Consider the following 23,612-nt stretch of genomic DNA (forward strand, 5'->3'; position numbering starts at 1 on the left):
ATCATATGCTTAATATTACTAAGTTTGATTATTTTCCCCTCAACAATATAAAATTCTTCGTTTCATGATGGGGAGTCAGCGTCTAAATATTATTAGGCAAGAGAGACAGAAGAACCCCAAGCATGTCCTTGAAGGCACACATAAAAGGCACATGTGACAGTATTACTACACCATGACCCACAAACTCTGCAACATGATCAACTGTCATCTTCAATATACAAAGAAGATAAAACTAATCCTGGCTTGACCAGAACTTACAAGAGTGGAATATCAGTGATTAACTGCATCAAACAGCAGAGCAATTCTTCCAAAAGATCTTCGGAGTCAGAACCTAGTAAGACACATAAAAAATTTTTTTAACAAAGCATAAAATAGAATTTGGTTGTTTAGAAGTTCAGTTTTAATTCCTAATGATAAGAGCTATTATTAGACACTCAAACACTAATGTTGACCCCTGAATAAAATCTGTATCATGAGCAAGTCAGTATCTATTATAATCTTCATCTAGTAGAGGAATTTTGAATACCAGCTATTAATTATATAGCTTTAAATTCTTGAAGGTAACTATGGTTCCTACAGACTAATAGTTTTCTATTTCTTATACTGTGCTATGCTTTTTCAAATAAAATCATGTACTAAAGTCAAACATATCAAATAGATAAAAACTGAAGCTTTGCTGTAATCAGGAATAGACTACCTGCACCTCCTCCTCCAACAAATACCTGACCTCACCCTTGATCCCCTCAAAGCACCTTCTCTGAACCCATGGAGCCATAACCATCATAGACTAGAACCCGCTAAGAGGCCAACCAGCTCTTCACAAAGAGCCAAGGACAAAATGGTTTTCCCAAGTCACAGAATAAGTAAGCAGCAAAGGTGGGCTTCAAATGACTGTCCTGATAGAAATACCTCTCTGTCCCAAACTGCTCTAAACTAAGTGACCGTCTAACTTCCAAAGCCAATCAGAATCTCGTGGGGCTCCTGGCTTTGGACACTACTGACACCTGCTCCTTGGTGAAATCCTTTCTATTCCCAGGCCCTTCACCTTCTTTCTAACCTGCTACTTTTTCTATTCATTCCCAGTATCCACTTCCCCAGAATACCCTTCACCACTGGCATGTTCCCCAGAGTTCCATCCCTAGGTGTCTTCTCTTCACTTCCCTGTGTTCCCCCTTCATCGACCACCACGTTCATGCTGGTGACTTCCAGGTCTCCAGTTACTCTCTCGGACTCTCCACTGCACTTCACAGCTTTACATCTAATGACCTACTGGCCACCTCCACCTGGACCTCTTGCCCAGCCCTCAACCTCCACACGTGCAAAACTGAACTCATCTCTCCTAACACTTCAAATCCACTTTACTCTGTATTCTCCTTTTTGGAGACTACATCAGTAACTTAGGCCCCAAACCCAGACTGTTCTTGCTTACTCATCTTATAACCAAGCAATCTCTAGGTCCTCTGAATTACACAGCCCCCCTCTCTGTAGTACCTCTTTCCTTACTCCTTATCATTCACTATTTCATCATTTCAGTTAAGCAAATTTAATGAATGAACACCCATTCCATGACATCTTTAAACCTTCTTAATTAGTATTCCTACCCCCAATTTTACTCCTCTCCAATCCAAACTCCAGACTGCTAACTAAAGGGAGATAATAACTAAATTCCACCCCTTCACTCGCCTGGTTTAGACCTCTTCAACTGCTTTAAGCTGATTACTACTATCAGAAAAAAAAACGCAAAGCCCCAAAGTGAATGCATCAGACCCTTCAAGATACAGGCCCTGCATCCCTTTCTATCTCACCATGACTCCCTTCACCATTTATACCCCTGCCACACCAAGCTCCCTGCTACATGCCATAAGCAATAACATTCTCTCTGCTGGGAATGCCCACCAACAAAAAATCCTGACTTTTTAAAAAAGCCAATCTTTATTTATTTGAGCCATCCTCGGTCTCCATCTCCTCCATAAATCCCAACTCTCTTGTCTCACCCTATATAAAAACAATCATCTCGGAGTTCCCATCATGGCTCAGCAGTTAGCAAACCTGTCTAGCATCCATGAGGATGTGGGTTAAGGATCCAGCGTTCCCTGAGCTGTGGGGTTGATCGCAGACACAGCTCATTTCCCACATTGCTATGGCTGTGGCATAAGCCGCTGGCTTCAGCTCCAATTGGCCCCTAGCCTGGGACTGTGGGTGTGGCCATATGCCATGGGTGTGGCCCTAAAAAGACAACAGACAAAAAATAATCATCATCATCATCTTCTCAACAGCACCTATGCCTTGTGTATCTGTCTGTCATCATATATGTTGGTTACATTATAACACAATTTCTGATTACAAGTAAGGCAGGCCCCTATTCAACTTCATACTTTTTTTTTTTTTTTTATGGCCACACCCGAAGCATATGGAGGTTCCCAAGCTAGGGGTGAATTGGAGCTGCAGCTGCCGGCCTATGCCACAGCCACAGCCAGATCCAAGCCGTGTCTGTGACCTACACCACAGCTCAAAGCAATGCCAGATCCTTAACCCACTGAGCGAGGCTAGGGATTGAACCTGCATCCTTACAGATGCTAGTCAGATTCGTTTCCACTGAGCCACGATGGGGACTCTCGGACTTTGTACTTCTTGAGGGTGACAAACAAAGAGTTTGGCACATAATATACACTTAATAGATGTTTGCCGAACTGATCACAGTATCTAAATACAAATCTAGTGGCTACTTCCAAAACATGAGAACACTTGAAATCTCAAAAAGAAGCTTAGTAATTCTTTTTTCTAGATCATAGTATCACCCGATATTCAGATATTATGAAGAAATTCCTTGCTGCCTTGGCACAGTAGCCATCTAAGAGGTAAGTGCAAAGCTTGAAGAGACTATTAAATCACACTGAAGACACCAATCAATGCTAAAAAGAATGCACAGCAAGAATCAAGTTCAATAACCACATTAAATCTCATTCTAGAAGTAGGAGACTTAGCTCAATTAGTAAAGAAAGTCATGAGAAGAGCTACCTAAATCTCTCTCTGCCAAAGCTATCCAGCATAACCCAAGCGAGTTAACAACCAATTCCAACAAGCTGGTCTGACGACATACGATATATATTCAATATGAGTTTGCTGAACTGTCATTCCTTGACTTAGACTAGAGAATGTCCAAGCCCAGCAAGAACATTTAAAATCACTCACTGGCTCCCTAAAGAACACTTTAGACCAAATACACTGACCAGTTTTATAACATTCAGCCAAGCAACCGGCACAATGTTTTAAATACAGATGCTGGAAAGAAAGAGTGATGGTGTCAAGGTCATTTAAAAATGAAAATTATGTGGAATTCCCATCGTGGCTCAGTGGTTAAGGAATCTGAGTAGGAATCATGAGGTTGTGGGTTCAATCCCTGGCCTCGCCCAGTGGGTTAAGGATCCAGCGTTGCCATGAGCTGTGGTGTAGGCTGCAGACTCGGATCTTGCATTGCTGTAGCTCTGGCATAGGCCAGTGGTTACAGCTACGATTAGACCCCTAGCCTGGGAACCTCCATATGCTGCAGGCACAGCCCTACAAAACACACACACAAAATAAAAAAAGACAAAAAAAAAAAAAAAAGAAAATTATGGAAGGAAAAATGGAATTTTGAAAATTATACTTTTATTCTTCAAATTTTATTCTTATGTGTTACACTTGTTATCCCCAAATCATCTTCAAAGGCAATACTTACTGTAACTGCCAGGAGATTTTTCTTCATAAGTAAAATGAAGTTGCAACTCTTCCTCAGACATCTCACAAATGAACACTTTCAGCAAACAGCAAATAATAAACAAAGCATTGTGTGTCTGCCAAATGAAGATGTGACTAGAAAGGAAAAGACCAACATCGCATAAGAATCAGTGTTAATCGTGAGCCTGATCAGTTTATTTCTAGCCCATGATTTCTCAATCATTTTGAGATTTGTAACATTTTGTAATATTAGAACAGGGTCCATATCTTTTTTCATGGTTCATGATTTATGACACTGGACCAGGGCTACCTACTATAGTTTACCTCACATCTCATTCTGTGTATTTTAGACAGTGAGTCAACTTAAAATTTTTTTTTCCTTTAGGCATGGACTGCTCTTTGTTCTGATCTTTATAGTTGTCCCACACACAGGCAACTCAAAGAAAAGTAAAAAACAGAAAAAATAAAAAAGTATAGTAACATAAAGAGAATATACGCAAACTCACAACCAAAATTTTAAACAGGGCATCCATCACCAGCTGCACAGTACAATACCAGCTGTTTATATTGATAATCATGGACTCACAAGAAAAATTTTCATTGGATTTGATATAAATTGTTTGGAAGCAGGGGAATGAGTAATCATTTAAGAAATGGCCATCCAAAAAATGGCTTCAAAAAAATGCTTGGGAGTTCCCATTGTGGCGCAGTGGTTAACGAATCCGACTAGGAACCATGAGGTTGCGGGTTCGGTCCCTGCCCTTGCTCAGTGGGTTAACGATCTGGTGTTGCCGTGAGCTGTGGTGTAGGTTGCAGACGCGGCTCGGATCCTGCGTTGCTGTGGTTCTGGCGTAGGCCAGTGGCTACAGCTCCGATTCAACTCCTAGCCTGGGAACCTCCATATGCAGCGGGAGCGGCCCAAGAAATAGCAACAACAACAACAACAACAAAAGACAAAAAGACAAAAAAAAAAAAAAAAAATGCTTGACTGCATAGAAGGTGAACTTTCCACTATGTAAATATAAAACTATAATATCTACTCCAAACCTTCATTCATTTAATATGAAAGACAAAAACTAGGAGTTCCCATCATAGTTCAATGGAAACTAATCTGACTAGCATCCATTGAAGATGCAGATTCAATCCCTGGCCTTGCTCAGTGGGTTAAGGATCTGGTGTTGCTGTGGCTGCAGTGTAGGCAACTGGCTACAGCTCCAATTCAGCCCCTAGCCTGGGAACCTTCATATGCCGAGGGTGTGGCCCTAAAAAGACAAAAAAAAAAAAAAAAAAAAAAAAAAAGACATAAATGAAACAAATGTAGAATGAAATAATACTCTAGCATCTCTAGCATTAAATACTCTGGCATTTAAACTAGATACAATCAGCAGCGGTAAGAGGAGAAAATTACCTTTTTAAATAATAATTACATAATTAATCTTAAAGAATGCATTCCTAAAGATTGTCTAAAATGCCAAAATCAAACAGACTGCAGAATTTATACTTGAACAATAAATTAAAACCCCTTTTACTTGCTTCCCTTAATAGTGAGAGTAATTCCTTTACAGTTTCCAAAAGACCATAAACTATTTCTATCAATAAATGAAAAAAATACTAATATTGTTAAAATACAAAGAGAACCTGATTTAATCAGCCAGCTTACTTTTGACATTCTGCTGAAAGTTTTAGTTCTTTGGTTCTAGAAAGGAAGACCTTAATGAGTGCACCAAGGTTTCCTGTTCGTGGATTGTTTTCAACTGCAAGAGAAAAAAAGGTTTTAAAAAGTTAAAATGAAAAACTGAAGTCAAAGTGGAAATGTCATACTTATAAAACCAAATGTCAAATTGAAGTTGCTCAGAGACCAACCTTATTGAAAATTTCAAATATAATTAGGGAAATTACCAATGAGAAAAAAAGCAGTGTTTAGTCATAATTCTAAGTAACAAAAAATGATTTCCAAGATGTAGGAGAAAACAGCCTTCTCATCTCAGAATCCAACACTGTCAAGAAGAGATGTACATGGGAATAAGAACACCGTTACAGCATACCTGCTTTGTGCTCAGTAACTGTCCAACTAAGGCCTATCTGCTGGGTATGCGTTCCCGTCACAGCTTGAGAATCAATGCAAGTAACTGCATAACCTTCTCACTGTACTCAAATGTGTAGCACTGCTAATCCATCCGTGGTTCATAGACTAGCAGCAACAGCATTTCATTATCTGGAGCTTGCTGGAAGTACAGAATCCCAGGTCCACTCCACACTACTGAAGTTCTCAAAGTTCAATGTGCATTTAAATCATAGGGCATTCTTATTAAAGTTTAAATTCTGATTCTGCACCTGTGATAGTCTCCCAGGTGATGCCAGTGCTGCTGGTTGGAGAGCACCACTGTGAGTGACAAGGAGCAATCTGTGCTCTAAGTTAGGGCAGGATTCATCCAGCTTTCATAATCCAGAACAGATATGCAATTAAGATATCAGGTATTGTGGAGTTTCCCAGTGAGCTAGCGGTTAAGGATTTGGCATTGTCACACTGTGGCTCGGGTCACTTTTGTGGCAAAACTGTCGTGGCCAGGTTTGATCTCTGGCCTGGCCTGGGAACTTCTGTATGCCTCGGGCACAGCCAAAAACAAAAAACAAAAAAAAAAAGCTTTTGTTAGAAATTCACTTTGAAAGAAAAATTTCTGGAGTTCCCGTTGTGGCTCAGTGGTAACAAATCTGACTAGTATCCATGAGGATGCAGGTTCAATCCCTGGCCTTGCTTAGTTGGTTACGGATCCAGTGTTACCCTGAGCTGTGGTGTAGGCCACAGATGTATCTCGGATATGGCATTGCTATGGCTGTGGTATAGGCCAGCAGCTGTAGCTCCAATTGGACCTGTAGCCTGGGAACCTCCATATGCTACAGGTGTGGCCCTAAAAAACATACATACATACATACATAAAATGAAAATTTCCTACCTTCAAGATTTCACTGTACTTTAATGAAATATCCTGAGACTTCAGGACAAACTGGGTTTTTTGTTTTTTTGGGATTTTTTTTGGAGTTCCCATTGTGGTTCAGCTAGTTAAGAACCTCACTAGTATCCAGGAGGATATGGGTTCAATTCCTGGCCTTGTTCAGGGGGGGTTAAGGATCAGCATTGCTACAAGCTCTAGCACAGGTCACAGATGTGGCTCAGATCACCAGCTGCTACAGCTGTGATATAGACTGGCAGCTGCAGCTCTGATTTGACCCCTAGCCTGGGAACTTCCATATGCTACAGATGCAGGCATTTAAAAAAAAAAAAAAAAGACATCCTGTTTTTTAAAAACCAGTTAATGCTTTCAAGTGCATCTATGTGTGAATTAATATTACCTAGCTCCTGTAAATCAAAACAAAATGCTGAAACAAAGAACTGAGGCTGACAGGACTATAACCATAATTCAGAATCCCAACTTTACAATCTTGTGTTCATGAACAGTTTTATAAGTAATTGTCTGAATTTATAAATGGTTAGCTATTAAAATAACAAACAACCCTGTACTGTTGGAAAGAACAACCAAGACCACTAGATTGATGTAATTAAAGTTTTGTGTACCCTTTTCATTCACACAGCATGTATACATGGAACTACTTAAAAAGAGAACTCCCTGACATTCTAAGTTAAGTTCCCATTGGGCTTTTTTGGATAAGATGCTGATGGGGCAATACATTTATAAAATTAAGTACACTTAACAATGCTCCACAAACAATACCCAATGGTAGACTCAATAATCCAAAATAATTCAATAGAATTTAACAGGATCAAACTTAACTGACAAAAATCAAATGCTATGTTGAAGTTGAAGGAGCTTCTAAAGCCAGAGTAGGAACAGGGAACATCTGACAAGAAGGCAGAAAAGCATATGGAACTGGACTATAGAAGGTAACTAGCTAGGTTCAAAGCACAGCTCCACCACTGACTAACTAGCTGTATGACACTTGGCAACTTAACCTCCCCATGCCTCAGTTTCTTCATCTGCAAAAATTAAGATAACAATAACACTTAGGCAATAGAAAATTAACTCATTTGACTCCTGAGTCTGACCTTGCAGCAATGTGATCACTGAAGTGGCTTTTGTGGAAAGAAGGGAATTCCCTACCTCCACAAGGGTTCCAGCAAAGTCTGGGTAGTACTCAGATAAGGGTATTATACAGAGGATCTCCATGTGGGTGAGAGGTGGAACTTGTTTCCAGCCTCTGCAACAACCTTTCCATTATCTCACAAAAATACCCATGAGCCCCAAGATGCAATAACCAATATATAGAAAATATAGAGGCAGAGAAATGTTAATAGTCCATAAGGATGAAATCAACAAAATCTACGTTGCGGGTAACTCTACTACCTACATTCTTCAATAAATAGATGTGGACCTGACTTGGCTCCAGATTCAAACAAACTAAGACAGTTAGAAATCTGAGGAGTTCCGGTCTTGGCTCAGTGGTAAACGAACCCAACTAGTGTCCATGAGGACTCAGGTTCAATCCATGGCCTTTCTCAGTGGGTTAAAGATCTGGTGTTGCTGTGAGCTATGGTGTCAGTTGTAGACACAGCTAGGATCTGATGTGGCTGTGGCTTTGGCATAGGCTAGCAGCTGCAGATCCAATTTGGCCCCTAGCCTGGGAACTCCATATGCCACGAGTGCAGCCCTAAAAAGCAAAATAAATAAATAAATAAACCGGGAGATGAGCATATGGGAGGTCATTATATTATTGTCTGCCTTTGTATGAATATGAAATTTTTAAATAAAGAATTAAAAATAAAGTACCCATGAAAATATACAAAAAGATAAAGATCACAAAAATGCTGAATCAGGATAGTCCTTTAAACAACAACAAAAAAACCCACAGGAAATACTTCCACTAACTACATACAATTTTACAGAACTGAACCAAAATTTTATTTGGTAATCAATGGGTCATTAGTAAACCTAACTGCCTGAAAATACCTTTATCTACTCCAACCAGAAAATTCGTGCTAATTATGCCACCCAACAACTTTCTATACACATTCAGGGGCCACAACTCCCGTAAAACAACTGAAGAATTAAACTAAGCAAACGCAGAGCTTATGCTGAGGGTAGAAGTAGAAAAAAATGTTATCCACATGTTCAATTTGGAATTTTTGGAATTCTCAGCAAAATCAAAGCCAAAGAGAAGGAGTAATAGAAGGTCTCATTTAAACCAAGCAACCTGGAGTTCCCTGGGGCTCTACAGGTTATGGATCCAGTACTGTCACTGCTATGTCTCTGGTTACTGCTGTGGTATGATAAACACCAAGGGTGAATCTAATGGTGCAGGAGAAACTACAGCATTATCTTCCCAAATATTTATGTTTCAAGGAGGAAAGAAGTTCCCAGAGCTAGGAGACACCTGTAGGTCTAAAAAGCCAAGAGAGGGAAGAGGGAAGGTATCTGGGTTCTAGAGATTCTATTTACATACCAAAGAGCTGGGTAAAGATAGGAGGGGACAGCCAACTCCTTCCCCTTTAATAAGCAAGGAAAATCATTTTACCTTGTCCCTCACCTCCTCACATAAAACTGACCTGGCTCTCACAGCACTATTTAGTGGGTAAGAACTAGGAAGAAGGAAGAAAAAGGCATTGATAACTTACTGTGAGGTATTTAATAAGAAATCTGGAGTTCATGTTGTGGTTCAGTGTTAACGAACCCAACTAGTATCCATGAGGACTTGGGTCCAATCTCTGGCCTCACTCAGTGGGTTAAGGAGCCAATTTTGCCATGATCTATGGTGTAGTTGGGATGTGGCTGAGATCCCACGTTGCTATGGCTATGGTAGAGCCCAGCAGCTGCATCTGATTTGACCCCTAGCCTGGGAACTTCTGCATGCCACAGGTGCTGACCAAAAAAGAGAAAGGAAGGAAGGAGGAAGATAGATCTGTCTTGGACCCAGAAAACTTTCTGTGTAGATTCAGGGGAAAAAGTAATAAAAATAAATATAAAAAGCCCAACAAAAATAATGGCCACAAACATCCCCAAATTGATAAAAACATTAACCTACAAGTCCAAGACTATCAACAAACCCTATATAGGACAAAGAATAAATTTTAAAATGTTATAAAGACAGAGATAAAACCTTGATAGCAATTAAGGGGGAAAAAAATGACTCATCACTTACAGGGAAACAGCAATATAATTAAAGAGCAGACCTCTCTGAAGATACACACAGTGCAAAATTTTAAAAATGATTATCAAGCAAAAAAAAAAAACAAAAAAAAAAAAAACAAAGTTCTCATAAGGGATTAAGATGGTGGATTAGAAGGACTGGAATTCACCTTCTCTCATAAAAACAACAAAATTACAACCAAATGCTGAACAACCTTCAACCAAATGAACTTTCAAAAAGATATCCTATTCCAAAAGACAAAGAGGAGGCCACATCAAGACAGTAGAAGGGGATTACACGATATTAACAACCCCATACCCAGCGGGTGGGCAGCCCACACACTGGAAAGTAACTGTATCACAGAGACTCACCTACAGGAGTAAGAGTTCTGAGCCCCACATTGGATGCCTATACATAGGGATCTTGCATTGGGAGAAAGAGCTCCCAGAGCGTCTGGCATTGAGGGCCAGTGGGGTTTGTGTGCAGAAGCAGAGACTCCATAGGTATCTGGGTCAGACCTGACTGCAGTTCGTGGAGGATATCCTGGGAAAACAGGGTGACTGTGGCTTGTTGTGGGGAAGGCCACTGGAGGCAAAGGTCTCGGGAGTGTTCATCAGTGTGTGTTCCTCTAGAGGTGGCCATTTTGGGAAAATCTTGCCCCACCCATCAGTGCTGAGAAGCCCCAGGCCAAACAATAATCCACATGGGATCACAGCCCCACCCATCAGTAAACAGCCTGTCTAAAGACCCCCCAGGCACACAGCTACCTCTAATCTCACCTAGAGACAAAGTCCCATCAACCAGAGGGAAAGGAACCAGCTCCACCTACCAGTGGGCAGGCACGAGTCCCTCTCATGAGGAAACCTATAGCAAGCTCCCTTCTCAACTTCAGCCACAAGGGTGGCAGACATCAGAAGTAAGAGAGGCTACAATTCTATTGTCTGCAAAAAGACCACACCAAATCCTACAAAAAATGAAAAGGTAAGGAACTATAACTCAGATAAGGGAGAAAGGAAAAAAAACAGAAAAATAGCTAACTGACCTAGAGATTATTAGCAGCCTCCAGGAAAAAGACTTTAAATTAATGACAGTGAAGATGATGCAGGACATCCAAAATAGCCTGGAGGCAAAGACTGATAATCTACAACAAACACTGTGCAAATAAATACAAGATTTAAAACTTAAGCAAGCAGAGATGCAAAATACAATAACTGAAAAATTCATTAGAAGCAACCAAGAGCAAATACAGCTGGTAGAAGAACAAATAAGCAAGGTGGAGGACAGATTAGTAGAAATCACTGAGCAGAAGAGAAAAGAGAAAAAAAGACTGAAAAGAAATGAAGAGAGTCTCGGGGACCACTGGGAAAACATTACATGCACCAACATCCATATTATAGGGGTGCCAGAAGGAGAAGAGCGAGAGAAGGGGACAGAAAAAAATATTCCAAGAGATAATACCAGGGAAAACTTCCCTAACATGAGAAAGGAACCGCTCACTCAAATCCAGGAGGCACGAGTACCATATAAAATAAACTCAAGGAAGAACACCCTGAGACACATATCAATCAAATAGCCCAAAATTAAAAACAAAGAGAAAATACTGAAAGCAGCTAGGGAAAAGAAACAAGTAACATACAAGGGAACCCCAATAAGGCTATCAGCACATTTTTCAGCAGAAACTCTGCAGGCCAGAAGGGAGTGGCACAATATACTTCATGTGATGAAAGGAAAAAACCTCCAAGATTACTCTACCCAGCAAGGCTCTCATTGAGATTTGAAGGAGAAATCAAAAGCTTCACAGACAAGCAAAAGCTAAGAGAATTCAACAACACTAAACCAGCTTTATGACAAATACTAGAGTAACTTTATCATCATCATTATTATTATTATTATTATTATTATTATTATTATTATTATTATTGGCTTTCTGTCTTTTCTAGGGCCAATCCCACGGCATATGGAGCTTCCCAGGCTATGGGTCTAATCGGAGCTGTAGCCACTGGCCTACACCACAGGCACAGCAAATCGGAATCTGAGTCACGTCTGTGACCTACACCACAGCTCAGGGCAACGCCAGATCCTTAACCCACTGAGCAAGGCCAGGGATCGAACCTACAACCTCTGGTTCCTAGTCGGATTCGTTAACCACTGAGCCACGATGGGAACTCCAAGAGGAACTTTAATAAGCAGAAAAGAAAAGGCCACAACTAGAAACAAAAATATCACAAATGACAAGGATCACCAGTAAAGGCATATAAGCAGTAAATGTAGGAAATCATTCACGTATAAACCCTACCAAAATCAGAAATCGTGAGAAGCGGAGGGTACAAATGCAGGACACAGGAGATGCACCTGCAATTAAGATACCAACATCTTAAAACAATCTCATATATATAGAGAGAGACTCTTATATCAAAACTTCAGAGTAACTGCAAACCAAAAATCTACAATAGATACACACACAAATAAGAAAAATCAACTCAAATACAACATGAAAGATAGTCATCACACCACAAGAGAAGACATCAAGAGAAGAAGGGAAGAAAAAAGAGCAACAAAAACAAATCCAAAACAGTTAGTAAAAATGGCAATAAGAACATATATATCAACAATTACCTTAAATGTAAATGGACTAAATGCCTCACCCAAAAGACACAAACTGGCTGAATGGATACAAAAACAAGACCCATATATATGATGTCTTCAAGAGACCCACTTCACTTCTAGGGACATACACAAAGTGAAAGGATGGAAGAAAATATTCCATGCCAATGGGAATCAGAAGAAAGCTGGAACAGAAATACTCATATCAGACAAAATAGACCTTAAAATACAGAATATTATAAGAGACAAAGAAGGACATTACATAAGGATCAATGAATCAATCCAATAAGAAGATATAGCAATTGTAAATATACATGCACCCAACATAGGATTACCACGATCTATAAGGCAACTGCTAACAACCTTAAAGGAGAAATTGACAATAACACAATAACAGTGGAGGACTTTAACACCCCACTTACAGCAATGGACAGATCATCCAGACAGAAAATCAACAAGGAAACACAGGCCCTAAATGAAGCATTAGACCAGATGGACTTAAGAGAGATTTATAGGACATTGCATCCAAGAGCAGCAGAATACATATTCTTCTCAAGTGCACAAGAACATTCTCTAGGATTGATGACATTCTGGGCTACAAATCAATCCTCAATAACTTTAAGAAAACTGAAATTATATCAAGCATCTTGTCTAACAACAATGGTATATGACTGGAAATCAAAAAGAACAAAACTACAAAAAACAAAAACATGTGGAGACTAAACAACATGCTACTACTAAACAACCAATGGATCACAGAAGAAATCAAATAGGAAATTTAAAAATACCTTGAGGCAAATGACAACAAAGATACAGCACTCCAAAACCTATGAGATGCAGCAAAAGCAGTTCTAAGAGGGAAGGTTATAGCAATACAAGCCTACTTCAGGAAAGAAGAAAAATCTCAAAGAAACAACCTAACTTTACACCTAAAGCAGCTAGAGAGAGGAACAGGCAAAACCTAAAGTTAGCAGAGGAAAAGAAATCATAATGATCAGAGCAGAAATAAATAAAATAGAAATGGAGAAAACCATAGAAAAGATCAATGAAACAAAAAGCTGGTTCTTTGAAAAGATCAATGAAATTGATAAACCCTTAGTCAGACTTACCAAGAAAAAAAGAAAACTCAAATCAATAAAATTAGAAATTTTATTTTCTAATAAAATTAGAAAAAGGAGAAGTTACAATGGACATCACAGAAATAAAAAGGATCATAAGAACTTCTATAAGCAACTACATGCCAATAAAACTGAAAATCTAGAAGAAATAGACACATTCTTAGAAAAATACAATCTTCCAAGACTAAACCAAGATGAAATAGAAAAAGTGAATGGACCAATCACAAGTACTAAAATTGAAACTGTGATTAAAAAACTTCCAACAAATGGTAGAGGAAGGAACACTCCCAAACTCCTTCTATGAGGCCACCATCACCCTGATACCAAAACCAGACAAAGATACCACCAAAAAAGGAAACTACAGGCCAATTTCACTGATGAACATCGATAGAAAAAACCTCAACAAAATACTAGCAAACTGAATCCAACAATACATTAAAAGGATTGTACACCATGATCAAGTGGGATTTATTCCAAGGATTCTTCAATATCCACAAATCAATCAGTGTGATATACCACATTAACAAACTGAAGAATAAAAACCATATGATCCTCTCAATAGACGCAGAAAAAGCCTTTGACAAAATCCAACACACATTTCTGATAAAAACCCTTCAGAAAGTGGGCATAGAGAGAATCTACCTCAACATAATAAAGGCCATATGTGACAAACCCACAGCTAACATCATTCTCAATGGTGAAAAGCTGAAAGAATTCCCGCTGAGATCAGGAACAAGACAAGGATGTCTGCTCTCACCACTACTATTTAACATAGTTCTGGGAGTCCTAGCCATGGCAATCAGAGAAGTAAAAGCAATAAAAGGAATCCAAATTGGAAAGGATGAAGTAAAACTACCACTATTTGCAGATGACATGATACTATACCTAGAGAATCCTAAAGACTCTACCAGAAAACTGTTAGAGCTCATCCATGAATTTGGCAAAGTCTCAGAATACAAAATTAATACACAGAAATCAACTGCATTTCTATATACTAACAGCAAAAGATGAGGAAGAGAAATTAGGCAAATGATCCCATTTACCACCACATCCAAAAGAATAAAATACTTAGGAATAAACCTACCTAAAGAGTCAAAAGACCTGTACTCTGGAAACTATAAGACACTGATGAAAGAAATAAAACATGAAACAAACAGATGGAAAGACATACCATGCTCTTGGATTGGAAGAATCAATATTATCAAAATGATTATACTACCCAAGGCAATCTACAGATTCAATGCAATCCCTATCAAAGTACCTAGGACATTTTTTTCACAGAACTCAAACAAAATACCTTAAAGTTTGTTTGGAAGCACAAAAGACCCAGAATAGCCAAAGACATCCTGAAAAAGAAAAATGGAGCTGGAGGAATCAGGCTCCCAGACTTCAGACTATACTACAAAGCAACAGTCATCAAAACTGTATGATACTGGCACAAAGACAGAAATATAGATGAGTGGAACAGGATAGAAAGCCCAGAATTAAACCCATGCACCTACAGCCAACTAATCTACGACAAAGGAGGCCAAGAATATACAATGGAGAAGAGAAAGCCCCTTCAATAAGTGGTGTTGGGAAAACTGGACAGCCGCATGTAAAAGAATGAATTCAGAACACTCCCTAACACCATACTCAAAAATAAACTCAAAATGGATTAAAGACCTAAATACACAACCAGACACTATAAAACTATTAGAGGAAAACATAGGCCAAACACTCTCCAACATAAACCACAGCAGTATCTTCTCAGATCCACCTACTAGAGTAATGACAATAAAAAGAAAAATAAACAAATGGGACTTAAAAGTTTCTGCACAGCAAAGGAAACCCTAAACATAATGAAAAGACAACCCACAGAATAGGAGAAAATATTTGCAACTGAAGTGACCGACAAGGGATTAATCCCCAAAATTTATAAACACCTCCTACTGCTCAATGCCAAAAAAAAACAAACAACTCCATCAAAAAATGGCAGAATATCTAAACAGACAATTCTCCAAAGAAGACATACAGATAGCCAAAAAACATATGAAAAGATGGTTCAACATCACTCATTATTAGAGAAATGCAAATCAAAACCACTATGAGGTACCACCTTACACCAGCCAGAATGGCCATCATCAAAAATAGTCTACAAACCATAAATGCTGGAGAGGGTGTGGAGAAAAGGAAACCCTATTACACTGTTGGTGGGAATGTAAATTGGTGCAACCACTGTGGAAAACAGTATGGAGAAGCCTCAGAAAACTGAAAATAGAATTACCATTTGATTCAGCAATCCCATTCCTGGGCACCTGTCCAGAGAAAACCATGACTAGAAAAGATATATGTACTCCAGTGTTCATTGCAGAACTATATACAATAGCCAAGACATGGAAACAACCCAAATGCCCATTGACAGAGGAATAGATAAAGAAGATGTGGTACATATCCACAATGGAATATTACTCAGCCATTAAAAGGAAAGAAATAACAGCATTTGCAGCAACATGGATGGACCTAGAAATTATCATGCTAAGTGAAGTTAGTCAGACAGTGAGACACCAACATCATATGATATCACTTACATGTTGGATCTAAAAAAATGACACAATGAACTTCTTTGCAGAACAGATACTGACTCACAGACTTTGAAAAGCTTATGGTTTCCAAAAGAGACAGGTTTGGGGGTGAGGGGATGGGCTGGCGGTTTGGGATGGAAATGCTATAAAATCATGATGATCACTGTACAACTATAAATGTAATAAAATTGAGTAATTTAACAACAACAACAAAAAAGAATAGCCTCCTCATCTGAGAAAAAAGGAGTCTGAAAGGCCATGGAATGACAAAGGGATGAGAGAAAATAAACGCCAACCAAAATTCTGTATGCAGAAAAACTCTCCTTCAAAATCAAGGCAGATATACTGACTTCAGCCACAGGGGGGCAGACACCAAAAGTAAGAGAGGCTACAGCTTTATTATCTATAAAAAGGTCACCACACCAAAAACTTATAAAAATGAAAAGACAGAGAACTATAACTCAGATGAGGGAGAAAGGAAAAACCCCAGAAAATCAGCTAAGCAATGGGAGATTCTCAGCCTCCAGGAAAAAGACTTTAGACTGTCGATGCTGAAGATGATGCAAGACATTGGAAATAAACTGGAGGCAAAGATGGATAACTTACAGGAAATACTAACCAAAGAGATACAAGATATAAAACTTAAACAAGAAGAGATACAAAATACAATAACTGAAATAAAAAACTCACTAGAAGCAGGTAACAGCAAAATATAGGAGGCAGAAAAACAAATAAGCGAGGTGGAGGACAGATTAGAAGAAATTACGGATGCAGAACAGAAAAGAGAAAAAAGATTGAAAAAAAAATGAAGAGAGTCTCAGGGACCTCTGGGACAATGTTAAACGCACCAACATCTGTATTATAGGGGTGCCAGAAGGAGAAGAGAGAGAGAAGGGCACAGAAAAAATATTCCAAGAGATAATAGCCGAAAATTTCTCTAACATGGGAAAGGAACCACCTGCTCAAATCCAGCAAGCACAACGAGTACCAAATAAAATAAACCTAAGGAGGAACACACCGAGACACATAATAATCAAACTGACCAAAATTAAAGACAAAGAGAAAATCTTGAAAGCAGCTAGGGAAAAGAAACAAGTAACATACAAGGGAACCCCAATAAGATTATCGGCAGATTTTTCAGCAGAAACTCTGCAGGCCAGAAGGGAGTGGCATGATATACTTAACGTGATGAAAGGAAAAAACCTCCAACCAAGAATACTCTACCCAGCAAGGTTCTCATTCAGATTTGAAGGGGAAATAAAAACCTTCTCAGATAAGCAAAAGCTGAGAGAATTCAGCAACACTAAACCAGCCTTACAACAAATACTAAAGGAATTTCTCTAGGCAGGAAAGAAAAGATCAGCAACAGGAAACAAAAATTCCACAAATGACAAGGCTCACCAGTAAAGGTATGTATACAGTAAAGATACAAAATCATCCATGCACAATTATACCATCAAAATCAGAAATCATGAGAAAAGGTGGGTACAAATGCGGGACACCAGAGATGAACTTGCAATTAAGAGACCAACAACTTAAAACAATCTCATATACATATAGACTCTTACATCAAAACTTCAGAATAACTGCAAACCAAAAATCTACAATTGATACACAAACAAGGAATCTCTGGAGAAGAAATATATCTCACAGTAAATAAGTGCATAATCCACCATGAAGGGGGTCATTTGACATCATTCTTGGAATGCTGAAGTCTTCTTAGATCTGATTCTGATTTCCTTTCCAGCAAAGAACTTATGATAATTATAATTACATAATGCCACTGTACAATTAAATAATACAGTTCTACAATTGTATTATTAATAACCATTTCTCCCCAAGGTACAATGTAAAGTCTATAACGTCTTGTTTATCACATCACCTAGAATGGTGTAATGCCTTTATTGAAGAATCAATGAGATGGAACAAATTGTGAGGACATATTTATATAGTTACACTGTTTTTTAACCAACTTATGCATTTTATATTTTACTTATTTTCAGAGGGTGTATTATTTTTGTTATGCTTACCAGTTGTCATTCTTTTTACTATGCTATATAAAATATTTAATGGTATATAAGGCTTTCTTTATAAATTTTAGTTGCATAATATAACAATTTAATATAATGCTAATTTTTAAAGAAAAATTGAAATGTAATAGATAAAACTAAGTAGTAAAGATGAAAGCCATAAAATTGGGATAAAGTATAGAATAAACTTCCTATTTGCCTCAGCATATTTTCCATTCCACTTCTCCAGTGGGAGTCACTTAATCTGTTTCTTAAGATCCATGTTATAATAATCTGTGTGAATGTAATTGTGTGTAAATATATGTATTTTATTCTGTAAAAAAAAATAATAATAAATAAAAATTTTTTTAAAAATTGATGGGGAGAAATTAGAAAAGAAACCTTAAAAGAAAATCCTTCACATCTGAAGGAAATGCATTTTTTAACTGAAAGACTCCATCGTTTATCTCCAGTAAAAGGAGTGAAAAAAGACCCACACAAGAATATATCAGTTTAAAAAAAAAATCAAGGCAACAGCAAGGGGCACAATTTTATAATTAAGAAAATTGACAAATACAACCCTGCCACACAATCAAAGTCAAGATCATTAGTGAAACTCACATTAATAGCATGTACCCATGATATGATGTATTCAAAACAGTAGGTCACTTCTATGATCTTCCTCCCACAAACCCCCATCTAGCCACAAGAGCAAAATATCAAACAAACTAAGGGACATTCTAGAAACTACTCTACAAGTACTCCTCAAAACTGTAGAAGCCATTAAAAATGAAGAAAATCTGAGAAAGAGCCAGACCAGAGGAAGTTAAGGCTACTTGATAACTAAATGTAATGTAGTATCCTGGAACAGGAAAAGGACATTTGGGAAAACTAGTGAAATCTGAGTAAAGTGTCAAGTTTAGTTGACAGTAAAGTACCAATGCTGATTCCTTAGTTGTGACAAACGTACTGTATAAGATGTTGACAATAAAGGAAACTGATGAGGGTTACATGGGACTGCTACAAAGCTCTGCAACTTTTCTATAAATCTAAAGCTATTCTAAATTTAAAAAAAATTTTTTTTTTATCTTTTTAGGGCTGCACCTGTGACATATGGAAGTTCCCAGGCAAGGAGTGGAATAGGAGCTGTAGCTGCCAGCCTATGCCACAGCCACAGCAACACAGAATCCGAACCATATCTGCAAACTACACCGCAGCACATGGCAATGCCAGATCCTTTAACCCACTGAACAAGGCCAGGGATTGAACCCACATCCTCATGGATACTAGTAGGGTTCATTACCGCTAAGCCACAACAGAAACTCCCTTAAAATTGTAGTTTAAAAAAAATCTCAGTAGATGGGTTTAACAGAAGAAAAGATTAGTAAACTAAAGACAGGTTAACAGAAAATATTCTACCGAAGGTCATAGAGAAAAAAATAATGTAAAATTTTGTAAAAGCCTAGCAGGCATACGGGACACAATGAAGATGTTAACAGAAGTATAACAGAGATCCTAGAAAGATAGGACAGGCAAAACAGGACAGAATCAATGTATCAATCAATAATAGTTGAGAATTTTCCAAAACTGATGAAAGACATCAACCCACAGATTTAAGAACCTTTACAAATCTCAAGCAGGAAAGAAGGGAGGGAAGGAGGGAGAGAGGGAGGAAAGAAATCTGAGTAAAGTATCAAGTTTAGTTGACAGTAATGTACCAATGCTGATTCCTTAGTTGTGACAAACGTACCATATAAGACACTCCTCAGCATATTATTCTAAGATGCTGAAAACCAAAGGACAAAAAAGAAAACCTTAAAAGCATGCAGAAGAAAAAAAAACTTCATTGTTTTCAAAACAACAGTAGTAATACTGACAGCTTTAAACTCAACAAAAATGAGAGGAACAAGAACAGAATGATGTACTAAAGTACAGAAAGAAATTAATGCCAAACTGTTCTACAGTCAGCAAACACATCTTCCAAAAGTGAAAGAAAAATGAAAACATTTTCAGACCAAAGAGAGAATTGTTGCATACCCACATAGCTCTTAAAGGTTGATATATACATTTATATTTATGGATGTGAAAATAAGTTTCTGAATACTGTTGAGTAAAAACAACATATAAATAATACCACTTACATAAAACTATCCATATAAATAAATACATAATACTCTGAACAAAATCTTAGCAAAGAAGATCAGCAGTGATTTCCCAAACTGGGTAATGCAGGAAAATTTTAACTGTACCACTATACTGTTGGAATTTTTGGAATTAAATATATATATATTAACACATATTTTTGGCATTAACATATATAATACACATACATATATTCTTTTTTTTTTGCTGTTCCCTAAAGTTTTAAATATAGAATGACATACTTAAATACAGAATATCAAGTGAAAAACAAAGATTAAAATAATTGTGCACATGCATATATGTTTGTAAATGTATATCCAAAGAATAAGTAATAGAAGGCAAAACATTAAAAGGGCTATTCAGGGTTGTGGAATTATGAGCAATTACTTCTTTTTTTCCATTTTGGTATGCTTTCCACATTATATTAATAAGTAAATATTACTCCCAATTTTAAAATGTTATTTCTGTAAAAACCCCAAGGTCACATTCAAAGTCATCACCATAATAACTGCATTGATATCACTGTTAAATATAAAATTAATTATCAGCAAGCTGTCAACTTTTTGAAAGCCAGATCTGTTTAGTGCAAAATTCTCAAATCTATTTAACTGCAAACAAAATTCAAGGCAACTATTATGATAACATCTCTATCATTACCAACATAATTTGTTTTTAAAAGCAAAAATATTTCATCAAAGACTGCTTCTGGCAGAGTAACTTATATGGGAGTTAGCCACACAACTTACATGGAGCTTACCCCAAGCTTGATTCAAAACAAGCTTGTTATCACTTCTTAAGTTCCTGTACAACAGGCATTTCGCTACATTATCTCCGATTTTCAAAGTAACAATGACACATATAACTATTCACATCTTTTAAGCATTCACATTTCTTTCCAATAACTACCAAGGGAGTTCCCGTCATGGCGTAGCGGAAATGAATCCGATTGGAACCACAAGGTTGCGGGTTCAATCCCTGGCCTTGCTCAGTGGGTTAAGGATCCGGCATTGCCGTGAGCTGTGGTGTAGGTCACAGACATGACTCAGACCCCACGTTGTTGTGGCTCTGGCATAGGCCGGCAGCTGTAGCTCTGATTAGACCCCTAGCCTGGGAGCCTCCATATGACACAGGTGCAGCCCTAAAAGCAAAAAAAAAAAAAAAATCCAGTAACTACCAAATTGAAAGTATTGATAAATGAGGTCCCAAAAAATGAAATTTGTTGACAGAAATAATGAATAATTATGAGATGCCAGACACAATACTGGATATTTCATATGTTATCTGATTTTCTCCTTCTGAGAACCCTGGAATTTACAGGAGGAAATTCAAGCTGAGCTGATAAGTAGCAGAGCTGTAATTAAGATCATAAAATAATTCCAGAGCCCATGTACTTTACTATAACACCAAGTTGTTACTACTAATTTGAGAAGCTTCCTAACATATTTTCCAATTAATGAGCGATAATTATTCTAGTTAGCATGGCCGACAACAGCATACATAGTACATGTGGTTGACAAAGCAAAGGATGAATGATCCTATATTCTCTAGGAACTATACAGTCAACTACTAAACTAATAATATTTAGGTTTTCTCAGTATTTCGAAATTCACAAAAAGAACAAGCTCTTTGGCTTAGCAGAGTCTATTAGCACTACTTGGAACTAATCACATGTGACTCACTGCTGTTAACTGAATGGTACTCTCTAGTAGCATCAGTGAAAACCATGACAGAATTATTAGTACTATTGTAATTATCATCATCAAAAATATATCACCTCACTAATTCAATTCATATTATACTAATAAAAATTTTAACAGAAATTCTGAAATAATTTCCTTCATACACATACATATATATACACATTACACACACACTCTCTCTCTCTCCCCACCCTTTCTCTCTCATTTTTCCTCCTTACCTAAAGACCTGCAGACTGAAATGGTTGCCTCCTCCAAGAGCTTCAACTCGGTACTAGAGAAAGAAAAGAAAGGTAATTAATAATTATACCCCTATGTACACACTAACCAGTTAAAGGAACATAGAAAGATAAGAAAGACAATTTAGAAGGAAAATACAGTATAGAGTGGTGAACAATAAAATCATCAAAATGAAGTTAAGCTTCTATTCTCAATGTAATTAGAAAATTTACTCAACACAAAACTACTAAAAGAAAACCACTTGGGGCGCCCTACCTAGTGGGTACTGAAGTGGAGAGGAAGGAGGGCTGAAGGGACCTGGAAAAATTCAAGAAAGGTATTCCCAAGCACAGAGCACAAGGCAGGGGTCCCAAGTACCCAGGTCCAAGGGCAGTGCTGATCACAGGATTATAGTTACTTAGAAAAATGTCATTATTTTTAAGAAATACTTTAAGTCTCACAATATCTAATACTTTCAGGGAGTTCCCGTCGTGGCTCAGCGGTTAACAAACCCGACTAATATCCATGAGGACTCGGGTTCGATCCCTGGCGTTGCTGTGAGCTGTGGTGTAGGTCACAGACGTGACTCGGGTCCCACATTGCTGTGGTTCTGGCGAAGGGTGGTAGCTATAGCTGGGACTGGACCCCTAGCCTGGGAACCTCCATATGCCATGGGTATAGCCCTAAAAAGACCAAAAAAAAAAAAAAAAAAACTTTCAAATAGTTCAACAACAACAAAAGGGAAGAAGAGAAAGAGAGCACATGCATAAACCTCAGTAATTTATATAGAGAAAAACAGAAAAAAGATGCAAACTGACAGGAGACACAGAGACTAGAGGGTTTGTTTTTGTTTTTGTTTTTTGTTTGTCTTTTTTTTAAGGCCACACCTGCAGCATATGGAGGTTCACAGGCTAGAGGTCTAATCGGAGCTGTAGCCACTGGCCTATGCCACAGCAACCCTGGATCCGAGCCACATCTGTGACCTACACCATAGCTGACAGCAACAACGGATACTTAGCCCACTGAGCAAGGCCAGGGATCGAAGCCACAACCTCATGGTTCCTAGTTGGATTCCTTTCTGCCGAGCCATAACAGGAACACCACAAAAACATTCTTATATTTAAAAACAGAGAAAGCTTCATGACAAGGGATTCAGCAATGACTTCTTGGAGGTGACACCAAAAACAAAGGCATCAAAAGAAAAACATTCGTAAACTGGACTTCATCAAAATTAAAAACTTTTGCACATCAGGGGATACTATCAACAGTGAAAAGTCAACCCAAGAGAATGGGAGAAAATATTTGCAAATAATACACCTGATAAGGTGTTAATACCTAGAATGTATTTTTTAAAAACTCTGGCACAGGACTTCCCATTGTGGCTCATCAGTAACAAACCTG

General features: G+C 38.0%; 1 protein-coding gene across 7 annotated transcripts in view; it reads right to left on the reverse strand.

The window, feature by feature from the left end:
* The window catches only part of DYM (dymeclin), a 382,159-nt gene that overhangs the window by 309,072 nt on the left and 49,475 nt on the right, over positions 1–23,612 (reverse strand). For all 7 annotated transcript variants that reach the window (XM_021092922.1, XM_021092897.1, XM_021092955.1 and 4 more), the window contains exons 3-6: positions 22,214–22,266; positions 5,378–5,471; positions 3,719–3,852; positions 259–331 (exon numbers count right to left, since the gene is read on the reverse strand). In XM_021092922.1, the coding sequence (XP_020948581.1) occupies positions 259–331; positions 3,719–3,852; positions 5,378–5,471; positions 22,214–22,266 (354 nt within the window). The remainder of the gene's footprint in view (positions 1–258; positions 332–3,718; positions 3,853–5,377; positions 5,472–22,213; positions 22,267–23,612) is intronic.

Source organism: Sus scrofa, chromosome 1 (assembly GCF_000003025.6).
Source record: "Sus scrofa isolate TJ Tabasco breed Duroc chromosome 1, Sscrofa11.1, whole genome shotgun sequence".
Classification (NCBI taxonomy): domain Eukaryota; kingdom Metazoa; phylum Chordata; class Mammalia; order Artiodactyla; family Suidae; genus Sus; species Sus scrofa.